Below are 13288 nucleotides of genomic sequence, written 5' to 3'. Positions count from 1 at the left end.
CCTCAGGGTTTTATGCGTTGACTTCAGGGTTCTATGTTCTGACATTAAAGGTTATATGCTAATGCCTCAGGATTCTATGCTCTGATCTCAAGATTCTATGCTCTTACCTTAAGGTTCTATGCTGTGACCTCAATGTTATATGCTAATGCCTCATCGTTCTATGCTCTGACCTCAGGGTTCTATGCTCTCACCTCAAGGTTCTATGCTCTGATCTCAAGATGCTATGCTCTTACCTTAAGGTTCTATTCTGTGACCTCAATGTTCTATGCTAATGCCTCATCATTCTATGCTCTGACCTCAGGGTTCTTTGTTCTGACCTGAAGGTTCTATGCTCTGACCTCAAGATTCTATGCTCTCACCCCAAGGTTATATGTTCTCACCTCAAGGTCCTATGCTCTCACCTCATGGTTCTATGCACTGACCTCAGGGTTCTATGCTCTCACCTCAATGTTTCACCTCAAGGTTCTATGCTCTCATCTTAGGGTTCTATGCTCTGACCTCAAGGTTCTATGCTCTGACGTCAGCCAGTTCCAAAATGAAGACGAGCCCCAGGATCAGAACAAGCCCGTCAGCAGCAAGTGAAGAATTTTTGGATATCAAGGGCTGCCTGTGATGCCACTTTCTCATATAGTTGGAACTACACATGAGGCCTAATGGAGGAGCCACTCAGAAAAATCCAGGAATGAGATTTGTGCTGGACATGACTCAGGGACTCAGTGGACACAACATCACATGCAACAATTTCACTTCACAAAAGCTGGATCAGGAGCTTCTAAAGAAGAAGCAGACTGTGGTGGGAACGATACGGAAAAACAACTGCTACACAGAACAGGCCTGTCAACTCTTTCAAGTTTGTGTATGTGCCAAAGACAGGCCAGAAGTAGTATAAGCTGTACTCATGAGTAAACTACACAGGGATGGGAGCATCTATGCACAGGAGCATCACTCATATACAATAAAGGTAAAGGGCAAATACCATATATGTTGTTTATATTGCTTGTAATTGGGATTAAGTAAACATCTGTTGAGTATTTTAATACAAAATTGTGTGATTGTGTTGAATTAAAAAAGAAAATGCAGTGGGTCCCCAGACCTACGAACACTGGCTGAATTACAAAAATATGAACACTACAAAGCAAGGCAAGTTTATTTGTAAAGCACATTTCAGCAACAAGGCGATTCAAAGTGCTTCACATAAAACCATTAAATAATAAAAGTTGCAATGCAGTTGAAATAAAATACAGTAGTGAGATGCAGCAATCTAGTCTGGTTCAATTAAAGGCAACCTCAAACAGAAAACTCTTGAACCTGGATTTAAAGGAGCTGAGGGTCTCAGAAGACCTGCAGCTTTCAGAGATCTTCTTCCAGATATGTGGAGCAAAAAAGCTTAACGTTGCCTCTCCATGTTTAGTTCTGAAGGGTTAATCTTCAGGGTTTTAGGTAGTTCAACACAGTTCTGCAGACATGTGCCTCCATCCCTATAATGTTAACCAGGTGCCATGTCCACTAAATAAAATGTGTGTTGGAATTGTAGACAAATTAATTTAGATTCACGAAAAAGCAAAGATTGCTTTACCGCAACATACCCAATAGGGAGTTATATGTTGTGTCTTTCCTTTGAGTTTAAAGTCTCGTAAGTTCATATTTTTGAGCATCTTAATAAAATATATTTTCTACTATAAATTAAGTGAGTTTAGTCATATTTTGGCCCGTTCTGTTACAGGTAAACATACCATATATCCATACAACACTAAAACCAAAGCACACTGTGCTGTGAGTCGTAAGTATTATGACTCTCACCACAGCGTGGTAACTATGACCAAGGTGACAATCTCGAATTAATTTAACCAAAACAGGCTTCACATCTGTCAGGTGCTGGTCTGGCTCTGTCGTCCCTCCACTACCAGTGCTATCCCTTTAACGGGACGGGCGGGGACGTTGGGACGGGGACACGAGCAGGCAGAGCAGGCTGCTGCAGCTGGACCGACTCCCGACCAGGACCAGAATAATACCGGCCTTCCACAGACTGACACACTGTTATCATCGTAAATCTGAGAGTCCAGGTTCTCAATCCGCTATGAGAGACTACTCAGCGACTCCGAGCCACGGAGGCGCCTGCATGCCGTGCTGCCAAGTTTGCGTTTTCGCCTTTACCGCATTTCTCATCGTTGCAGAGAGGACGGCGCGTGAGTCTTACCTGGGACACACACACGCTTGCGCGCGCCCACACGCAGTACACGTACACGCCCTGCGCACAAATTAATACAACCGGGTGCAGTACAATTTACAGTGTGCTGGTTAATTGTATCTGTGTGGCACGGGCCCACGCGTGACCGTGATGTGTTTTATTTGACTTTACTGGCGTGCGCGTGCATGTGTGTGCGTGCTTTTTTTGGCCAGAATGAAATGATGTGTGGTGTGAGGGCTACGGCGGAGAGAGATGCTTGCACATTGAAGACCAGACAGAGACGTTGGGATATCATGTTGATCTATTTATTGTAAACGCCAAACTAAAATAATGGAAAATACAAAGTTGGACGTTTGTTTTCACTTTGCTGGCTGTCTCTTGTTATTATGAATAATGGAGTCAGAGTCTGCAGTCAGCACCAGTGCGCCTCTCCCCTATTTTTATACGCTGCATGTTATGAAAACCTATAGCCTATGCAGCAAAACTGCAGACTCATGCCAGAGTTGTCCAGAGTTTAGTGTTTTTACGGCTGTGTCATTTCAGCTTCGAGAACTCTCCTCAATAAAAAAAAAAAGAGTGGGGCCATGTTGTCATTTCAGCGCCTTTTTTTTTTTGGAGGTCTATGAAATCGGATGGGCGTACCCCATGATGGGGCCTAGTCTGCCCGGACAGTCCTCCTGTTTGGCATCTAAAACGGTTCAGATTACATGTTTTGACGGAGTCAAAGCTGCGGAGCTCAGCCAGGCTAGTGTGATGTGGAGAGGAGTCTGTACGTGCAAGAAGAGGGGATCCCATACAGTACCCTCTTGTAAATATATCTTCGATGGGATACAGGTTAGAGGTTATAGAGAAACGAGTGGACACACAAAATACAAACAGCTCCATGATCTGACACACTGATGAAATGTTGTTGCGCTGCTGTAAAGACTTATATGCTGAGCACTGCAGCAAAAGTAGCATTGCACAAAATACTGCCAGGTTGGTTATTGATAAGTGTAATAATAACAAATTTAAATCATACAGATGAGATAAGAGATTATGAATCTCATCTGTTGTATGGTCCTGCAATTATGTGTGCATGCGAGGTTTGTACAAATATGCACTTTGTGATTTACAGAATCAGAATCAGCTTTCATTTTTTTACATTTTTACCTGAATGTTTCTAGCCTAATCAGTACATCTAAGCATTTCATTGAACTGAGTATATCTGTATGTTTCCTCCCTTTTCCCCAGTGATCTATTGCTTTGTGTACTATCTTTGGGTGGGTCACAATTACTGCTATGCCCATCTCTCTGGCTTCACTGCACTGTTCCTGCTGCCAGGTGAGATAACAACAACAACAACAACAACAACAACAACAACAACAACAACAACAACAACAACAACAACAGCTTGCCAATCTAGGTTTACAATAGAAATATGTTAGTGGGTTTCCTCAAGTACAGACACAAATAGAATAACAAGAAATGTTGTATTCAGCTTACCAATATGTTCTATCATTGATTTTGACCGTAGAAACAATAGACCAGACAGTTTTGCATAACGAATGGAAGGTTGGTGATAGATATATGGATGTATGAATTAATAACATATATAGTTCATCTATATTTGTTTTATTCTATTTTTCAAAGGTTGGGGTCCTCAGTGGCTCAGTTATCTGTGGTACCTCTCAGATGGACGCATTCGCAGGAAGTCTCTCACCTGGACACACATACTGCACCTGGGTATCTTCAAAAGGTGGCCCAACCGTGTGCATCTGTGTTTGTGTGTGTGTGTGTGTGTGTGTGTGTGTGTGTCTGTGTGTGTGTGTGTGTGTGTGTGTGTGTGTGTGTGTGTGTGTGTGTGTGTGTGTGTGTGTGTGTGTGTAAATGAACAATAATGGTGCTCATTTGTAAATTCATTGAACAAGGGCAGTTCAGTTCGATATTAAGACAAACTGAACATTTGTCAGATTTTGATGGTTATGATAATTATGATCTATATACTCATGTGTATGGGGCATTTCCTTTTTCTCTCTGTTTATTTCTCCCTCATCCATCTCTGGCCTCCAAAGGCTGTGGGAGTGCATGTGTCTGCCAGACGTGCATGTGTACTGTGAGATCATGCAGCAGGCTGATGCATCTGCGCTACGTCTGTTCGAGGCCTTGGTGGTCACCCTCCCTCAGACGCTGCTGCAGACCTATGTGCTCATCTGCACTGATATAGGGATCAAATCTCCAGGTACAGAGACTCTGAATAGGAAACGTAGAGAGCATGTATGCAAGGTTTATAAGGTCTGAAATAGCATGTATAATTGTGTGTGTATGGTAGTGAAAGCATGTACAGTGTGTTTCTATATTTTCATTGAACGAACACTCAAACAGATGAGCAATAAACTGTGGCCTGATAGACCATAGTTGCAGACAACTCCATGAGAGACCTGCAAAACATAATTATAACGATGTGCATTTAAAGCATATATCATTTATATTTTTATATATAAAATAACAAAGTGAGCATAATGTGAAAGGGGTTGCCCAGATGTATGATATGGAGAAAATCAAATGACACAATATTTTTGTGTTGGCCATAACAACTTTATAGGCAATACTATGTTAGATGATTTATTTTCAGAATGTTTTGTTTCCTGTAAGTGGCCAAAAAGTAGTTGTGTAACCAATTTCTCTACGATCTATTTCCAGTATTTGTGTGCAGCAGACATTCATCTGATGTACAGGATAGCATTACAATGTATCACAGTATTCACATTTCTTCTCCTCTCCTCCTTCTTCCTCCCTCCTCTGTCTTCCAGCCTCAGTGTGTTTTGTGGTGTGTTTGTTATCTCTGTCCTGGGCCTTGGTCCTCTACGCCAGAGCCTGTTTACTCATCAGACCAGGACACCTACAAATGACCCCCGCTGCCATTCTCTGTCGACTTCTCTGGAGGGTGGGCATATTTACACACCCTTATAAAAGCCAATATGCACATACACCGTCAATGTAACAGTCTCAATTTAATGGGTGACATATTTATAAGCACATGCATGGCTTTGTTTGTGTGACAGGCATATTTTCTCTGTCTGCAGGTCAGTATGTTGGGATCTCGATTGGCTGTTCTCATGCTCTTCACACGTATCTTCAAACAGTGGATCTTGGGAGTCATTGGTAAGTCTGGTAGTGCCTAGTCTTCATCCCCAAGCTCTTATTTTGTTAACCTGACAAACATTTCATATTCTCCTGGAGAAGGAAGTGAGTCGTGTACTTTTTTTTTTAGCAGAAGATATTTAAATATTGTTGTGTGGGCCTTGGTGAGGACACCCTGTTGAGGTCCTCCTCATCTGCTCAGGTTGCCTTATTAGTGTGTTTATATATATATTGATAGTGGATTATTTAATTGGTTGTGTGTGTGTGTGTGTCAGGTGTGCACTGGCTGGGTACAACTTTCTGGATGGTGTCACAGCAGACCGACATCATACGTTCCACAAGTCGATGGAGACTCTTTAATTTTGTTCTGGGAGCCATTCACGTCTTCTTTTTCCTCAATGTGAAATACGGTCAATCCAGATACCGCATGGCTGTGTTCTACCTGGTAAGTGTGTGTGTGTGTGTGCGTGTGTGTGTGTGTGTGTGTGTGTGTGTGTGTGTGTGTGTGTGTGTGTGTGTGTGTTTGTGGTCTGTTCACACAACAGTTAAACTTGTATTGAATGATACATAAAGTTATGATTCAACATTCTATCCTTTGAATTTCATTGGAAACAAATCTGAATTAATTTTATTGTAGAAAATGTCATTTTGAGAAACTCTGAGTCATATTACAGCCATGAGTTAAATTTATGAGCTAACCTAAGTGTTGAAAACATGTATTGCATAAAGGTGTTCACCAAATGGCTTATTTGACATAAGCTGACAATGCACCGGTTGAAGCTAAATAGTCTCAAACACACCAGATAGATCACAGTCAGATAAGCTGAAAAAAATAAAATCAAAAAATCAAAAGTTAAATGTGAAAAATGTAACCACATTTCTCTATTTCTGTTCATTCTTCTTCAGGCCATGTTCTTAGAAAACGCTTTTCTTCTTCTGGCCTCCTCATGGTTGTTCACAATGGTGTCCTGGGACACTGTGGGGATCCCAGCTGCAGTCTTCTCCAGCTTCCTCATTGGTGAGACACACAACTACACAGTATAACGAGACAAAGAGTCGATCGACATGCACGCAGCTCTGTGAGGCGGTACACAGCTGCGCTTTAAGCTAAATGCTAATGTCGGCATGCTAACATGCGCACACTTAAGATGCTAGCTGATGTTTAAAAGCTATAGTTGGTAATATGTTTGAGAAACATTTTTGTTATGTTTGTTGGAAATCTAATCAACCTGATCTATAATTAAAATGCTCTGACCAAAACAAAAAAAATCCAGTATCAGTGGCTGTAACAGGACTGTAATAAGCCCCTTGATGCTAAATGGCTAAAAACCGATGGTTTTCTTGTGAGTTATAATGAATTTTACACATTATTGCACACCTCAATTAAAAGACCTCCCTGTTTTTTTAATAATTACTTGTCCCTCTATCTATCTAGGAGTGATAGCGTTGGTGCTGTACTATCGTTTCCTCCACCCAAAGTCCTTTGAGATTTTCCAGAGTATTCGCCACAGGGGGATCGGTGGTGCCTGCACGGAGCGTGGATCTACACTGTCATTGGAGGAGAAAGTAACACCCACTTTCCATCGCCATGCAACACTGTCCGGTTTGTTAAAGATCTGTCTGTCTGTCCGTCTGTCTGTCTGTCTGTCTGTCTGTCTGTCTGTCTGTCTGTCTGTCTGTCTGTCTGTCTCTCTCTATTTATCATAAGGACTATGGTTGTTCATCTAATCAGGAGGTGGGACCCTCATGGATCTCCCTATCCAATGGGAGGGATGGAAACATCACCACTGGCTGCTGATTCGCTTGGCCCTGAAGACGGGGGATGTAACAAACATCTGGTCGTCGTATGGCGAGGGGGGACTTGCCGGACTGATGGGTCTGTCTGAAGAAGTTCACTCCCCTGATGAACCACGTGTTCTTCGGGTTTGTTGCATTCTTGTTGTTGAATGACTTCCTGTGACTCGATCTTTTAGAGAGTATAGTAAAAGTTGCTTTACTATTAGTTTAAGAGGAAGAATTAAATTTCTACTTCTTAAACCTGTCCTTTCTTGCATGCAGCTTAAAGTGTGACGTTATTATATATATATTTAAGAGGGTTTCTTATTCTTATTTGTGCTGTGATTCGTCAGGGTCCACTTATTCAGCCGCAGGTTCCTCAGATCTCACAACCAGCTCCTCAACCAGCTCCACCACAGGTGACCGAGGCTCCACAGGCAAGAACTTTATATGAACTAGGACTACAGTAAATGTATACTTGAAGCTACAATGTGTAGGATTTAAAAATGGAGACAGATGAGATAAAAGCAACACATAGACTGCACAAATATTGGCACATTTTTCTACAAACAAAAACTTTTTGCCATAAGACTATTTTTAAAAAGACGCTATTATGATCACTTATGTTGCAGTTTGTCCGTCTGCAGTCTGTGGCTCAGCTGTCTGTCTTGTTCCCAGGTGAGAGAGGTGGTCCAGCCACCAAAGCCAGCTCCCTCCAGTGTAGTGGCCAGACCAGTTAGAAAAGCTCCACCCACAACAATCCAGGATTTTAGAAGTTTTCCAGAAATCATCCCAGTCCAGGAGGTCATTCTTGAAGAGAGCGCAGAAGAAATGTCCAGCGCCCAACATTCAGAAAAAGGTTGGATTCCTTATAAACACTGAACCCTGCTGGTTCACACACTCATGACATTCAGTGAGCATGGAAATGTCTTTGTTTGAATACCCAGAGAACACAACAGATTGTGGTATCTATGATCAATACTGTCTGTAAGATCACACTTTAAACCTTACATGTGTCTATTTACAAATCCAGCATATACAGAGCAACACTAGCATTCATTTAAAGAATATAAGTCTAATATTCACTTCCGTAAATGCTCCACTATGTTCACCATCTAGTTTTTAACTGTGTCTTTCTGCCGTTTAATGCTGCATTGGTAGTGTACAGTGGGGTTTTAAGAGCTTTTATGATGAAAACAGACAAGTAGTTGCAACGATTGTTAATATATATAAATATTGATTGTAGCCGCTTTAAGTTTAGTAATTTGAGGCATTTATTTAATTCCAAAGTAAGTGTGCAAAAGGTGTTGCTGTTTCACATACCATTACTTCTTGACCTAATCTTTTAATCTTAACTATGAAATGTTAATACAAGTGGCATAGATATTGTTATATTCAATCTTTACTAAAATAAACTCAGTGTAGATTATTGGTAAGCATTTAACCTAATTATTTTGTTTCCCTTAAATGTTGTAATACACATTATTTGTAGTCATAGTACCACAAGGATGGTATTAGGAGTTGCTTTCTGTTTTAAACACAACTTTACCTTTTCATTTCATTTTCAAAGGTGATGATGAGTTTCAGAGTGCTGCTTACGGTTCACCAACACCTTCATCTCCACTGCAACCAGGCAGCCTCCACCACATCGATAGCAACGCTGTATCCCTGACTGAAGCCTCATCCTCTGTAGCTTCTCTGGACATCAAGACTCCAGGCTGGTCACCTGAACGCCGTTCCCCTCTCCTGATTGGTTCCCCAGAGAAAAAACCCTCACTCCCTGGAGAGTCCAGCACTACACTTTACTTCAGCACGGATGCACAGTCCCCCTCCAGTGGGAGCTATCTTGGCTGGGGCTCTCAGTTGTCGCCAATCTCCACCTACAGAAGTCCCTACCGGATCAGAGAGGCTCGCTTTATCACATCCACCCCTCGCCTGGAGCCTCAAGCTTGGGCAGAAAGTCCAGGTCCGTCCCCTGTTGTTATCACCCCCGCCACTCCTGGTACCACACCGGGCCCCACTCCAGATGGGACCCCCGGTGCGTCGACCCCTGCTGCTTCTACGCCTGTAGCTTCAATGTCTGCTGCTTCAACTCCTGGTACTCTTAGTGTGTCTACTCCTGGTGCTTCTACTCCCGGTGCGTCTACTCCTGGTGCGTCAACTCCTGGTGCTACTACTCCTGGTGCTACCACACCTGGTACTCCAATCATTCCACTCACTCCAGTCATCTCCCACGCTCGCAAACAGATGGTCCAGTTTGTGGGCAGTAAGGAGAGGATGGTATAAGGAGCATGTGAGGTAAAGGGGAAGAACAACTTGGTGGGCAGTGATGTCTTTTCCTGTTTAGTGGTTAAGGACTTACATTAATCAATGCATTAACTTATTTAGGGAAAGCTTGGTGGGGTAATCATGAGTCTTTTCAGCTCAGTTAATTTGAATCAGTCATAGAAGGATACACAATAAAACATATTATTTATGTTTTTCCCTGACATGCAAATACAGGGGTTAAAGTAGCAAAAAGTCAGGAAGCATAGGTAGTAATCTTGTCAAACACTGCAGAGATATTGGCTCAATCCTTAATATTTTTTGACCTTGCTGTACATTCTTATTAACACATTTAGCAGTGTGTATTGTAAGAAAGCCAGATATGGGCCAGGTTCATGTTGCTGCACAACCAACTTGTTTGTTTGGAGTGCCTCCTTGCAGTCCTCGCATGCTACTTTGAAAAGGACGAAAGGAAGGCATCTGGCACATTATGTGTGTCAGGTGAGGCACATTGTTGTCTGCTTCCTCCCAAGGCCACCAAGAGAGTTCGGAGTGACAAACATGTACATACATTACCAGGGAAATAAAATGGGGACGGGGGATTTTTATCAGTTCTTTATAACCATTTTATGGGGAAAAAAACTCAATACTCTATAGATAACAATATTTAGCGTTAACAATCAGGTGAACCAATGCGAAGAACTCTCAAAATGAACCAGATTTTAACCAGTTTACAAACACATTCTTGTAACACCACTCGATCAGTCGTTTTTGTTTTTATACTTTTGTGAGTCTGACACAATAAAATCAATAATTTGTGATAATAATCCAGACTTAATGCAATTACAAGCATGCATTGATGTTATTAAGCTGGCAAAAGCTTTTTTTGTTTGATAGTTTTTTTGTTTACAAAACGTTAAGATAATGTTAAATATCCCCTCCAGTTTTCGCATTATGACACATACAAACAGACACAGCTCTTATTTACTATCCGTAAAACAGTCAATTTTGTCATTATCACATAAGCAAATGACAAAAATCGGAGGTTGAAGGGATTATTGTTTTAGAAAGTATATGCTCTACTTTCCTTTGGTAATTGTAACTGCAATAATGTCAGCAGGCACTTACAGCAGTAAAGGTGCAGCTAAAGTAGCATGATAATCTGTAGACTACACTATGATTACAGCATAAAGAGGCATCCAGGAAAATCAGATGATATTTCTATTGTTACATGCATATCATTTAATTTGTCAAATTCTTTTTTAATGACTATTTTAATGATCATATAGTTGACATCAAAACTTATATTTTATGTGTTTATTTCTTATAACGATGATCGTCAAAATAAGTAACAATGTTTCCATAATTTTAGACAATTACCTCATTTGGCCCTTTCCAAGAAATTGCATATTAAGGACAAAATTAAACTCGTAATTTTAGTGACGCAGAAAGATGAAATACAGTAAACAGAGAAATTGTGCAGGACATAACTGAGTCTGTTCTTGTCTCTCTAACAGAGAGGAGGTACAAGTGAACCCCTCTGACAATCAAATCTTTTATTTTTATTGATGAAGTATACAAATGATGATAAGATACAATGTACGATAGAAGCTAATGAACTGCAGTAGCAGCAGTTCTGGGTTAATGTGAGTTGTTGCAACAGACCTTTATGTGCTGGGATGGAAGTTGCCCCATGGTGTTTTTTTCTGTCTCAGCATTGCATTTATAGGCTTGTGATCTATATTTGTGTGTTCCCAAAAGTGATTGTTAAATTTGGCATTCTTGTCTGGTTTGTGCCGTCTAAATACTGGTTGGTTTTATTGGAGAGCACGCAGCAAGCCAGCTGTTGTTGGCAAAGTTAAACATGCACTTGTGAAATATAATGTCACCAATTGTGCAGAAATGATGCCTGAATCCAGCTGCTTTAAAAAAGAAAGGGTAATATCAAGGTTTATTTCACTTCCTTTAGAGGAAAATGTTCCCATCCAGTTTTGTGTTAAGAAATAAACAACTTCCTCATTTACAGACAGTCCATCTCAGTCAACATAAAGGTTGAAATCTAATTTGGAAATAGTCTGAAATGAATAGTTATTAACTCTAAATGTCTTTGCTACTCTCTTGTACAGCCTGCCATACTCACAGATACGTTGTCCTTCTACCTATTCTTTAGTTGAACCTCCTACCTCAGCAAAACTGAATATCAAAGTGACAAAATGGATTTTATTATCTTTTTATGTCTCAGTGAGAAGTATTATGACATGTTATGAATATTATTTATTTAATTAAGTGAAATCTGATTGTAATTGTAGAATACCAGTCTTTCATCTATATTATTTGTTTTTGCGATGTTATTTAATTTTCTTTCTTTCTAAAGAAATACAATTATAAAGTATGGTCTATATCTGAAACGACTAGTTAAATGTTAGCTGATAAAACCTGTGCAGCACTTTGAGAAAAAACATACTCTCTCAAACTGTGTCAAACTGTTATCCACATACCTGCTAATAGATAAAGTCAAGAGTCACTGCATGTTACTCGTTCATCCAGAGAATTGTATCTATTCCTTGAAAGAAAGAAAACACACTGTAACTACACACACACGCACACACACACACACACACACACACACACACACACACAGACACACACACACACACACACACACACACATTGCAATAGTTAACACACATGCTAGAATGTATGTCAATGCAAATGCAATAAGCTAGTTAATGAGATGTGTATTAGTGCACTGATTAAAAGATATCTACGCACACGCTTTAGACTGCAAACGATGCCTTGGCTTGATCATCATGAATCGGTGCTTTGCCTTGTAGAGACAGTTTCAGCTGCCATGCTTGTATTAGGTGTGTTTTGCTTTACACTAAAACAATATGCTTTGCTTTGTGTACCTGTTGTGTATGATAATATTCACTTGCATTTCTAATTTGTCGAATTTTTACTATTTTTTTATTTTCTTTATCTGGTCACATTTACTGTTATGAAATGTGTGAACACCTACGGTGCAGTATTCATGGTTTTGTGCGGAAGTCTCCTGGAAATTACTTTGCTGATTGAGTGTAACATCACTTTGTCACTGGACAACCTCCGTTTATTAACTTGCATCACTTTGTCTCTGCAAGGATTCCCACAGAACAACTGTGGTTGGTAATAGTGAGTAAATTACTGTGCTATTGATGTGACAAAATAAAATCATTAGTCATGATTAACGCTAAGAGTGCTGTGTCGTATTGATCATCTAGCATTCATTTACAGTAGAAATGCACAAAAACAGTATAAAGCAGACAGTAATGATTACATGGAGTATATTTACAGCACAATGGCTCGTTCACCATTTAAAATGAACATAATGTTGTTTACAGTAACACAGGGCTGGATGGGGTTCTGGGGCATTAACAACTACCCCTCACACTCTTTGTGTAAAGTATTTCTGGTTCACTAAATGGCACCACATTTGTTGTACATAAATTATAAAACAATATTTGTAGCATGTTAGCATAATATCAGCTGAAAACACTAAAAGGTCTTAACTTTGAACCAAGATCATGTAATAAAGCAGAAATCCTCTTAATTTGGTTATTATCATAGTAGATAGTGTGCTTTAATTCAATCAATCCATTCCAACATTATTTATCCCTGCAAATTGTATTCAGCAGCTCACCAGCCAGGGCAACAAATACACTCACAATAGAAAACAAAACAAAAACATTGTGAATCACAAATAAAACATTGTTAATGATTATAAGCTTTAAACTTATATGTGTAACTGGTAATGCATACGTTAGTAAAACTATATACATTCAGAAACATTATGACGAATATATGCTATGTATGTATAGCAATATTATGGAGCAGAGATGTTATATGCACATTCCTACGGACCAATTGCCACATCAAATAATAGTGTAATTGAATTAA

General features: G+C 40.1%; 1 protein-coding gene across 1 annotated transcript; it reads left to right on the top strand.

Moving 5' to 3' along the window:
* The first annotated feature begins 1950 nt into the window (after window positions 1-1950).
* Window positions 1951-12579, top strand: xkr5b (XK related 5b). The gene is made up of 13 exons (XM_068591723.1): window positions 1951-2186; window positions 3422-3511; window positions 3821-3926; window positions 4243-4409; window positions 4981-5114; window positions 5254-5332; window positions 5587-5756; window positions 6218-6329; window positions 6747-6914; window positions 7044-7234; window positions 7441-7524; window positions 7766-7946; window positions 8658-12579. The coding sequence occupies exons 1-13, from the start codon at window positions 2078-2080 to the stop codon at window positions 9371-9373; spliced, it is 2307 nt and encodes a 768-aa protein (XP_068447824.1). The 5' UTR covers window positions 1951-2077; the 3' UTR covers window positions 9374-12579.
* Window positions 12580-13288: the final 709 nt, after the last annotated feature.

Source organism: Clinocottus analis, unplaced genomic scaffold, assembly GCF_023055335.1.
Source record: "Clinocottus analis isolate CAN_PGR_092001 unplaced genomic scaffold, fCliAna1.0.p SCAF_1, whole genome shotgun sequence".
In the NCBI taxonomy this organism is placed as follows: Eukaryota; Metazoa; Chordata; class Actinopteri; order Perciformes; family Cottidae; genus Clinocottus; species Clinocottus analis.
This window is presented reverse-complemented; position numbering and strand designations above follow the sequence as displayed.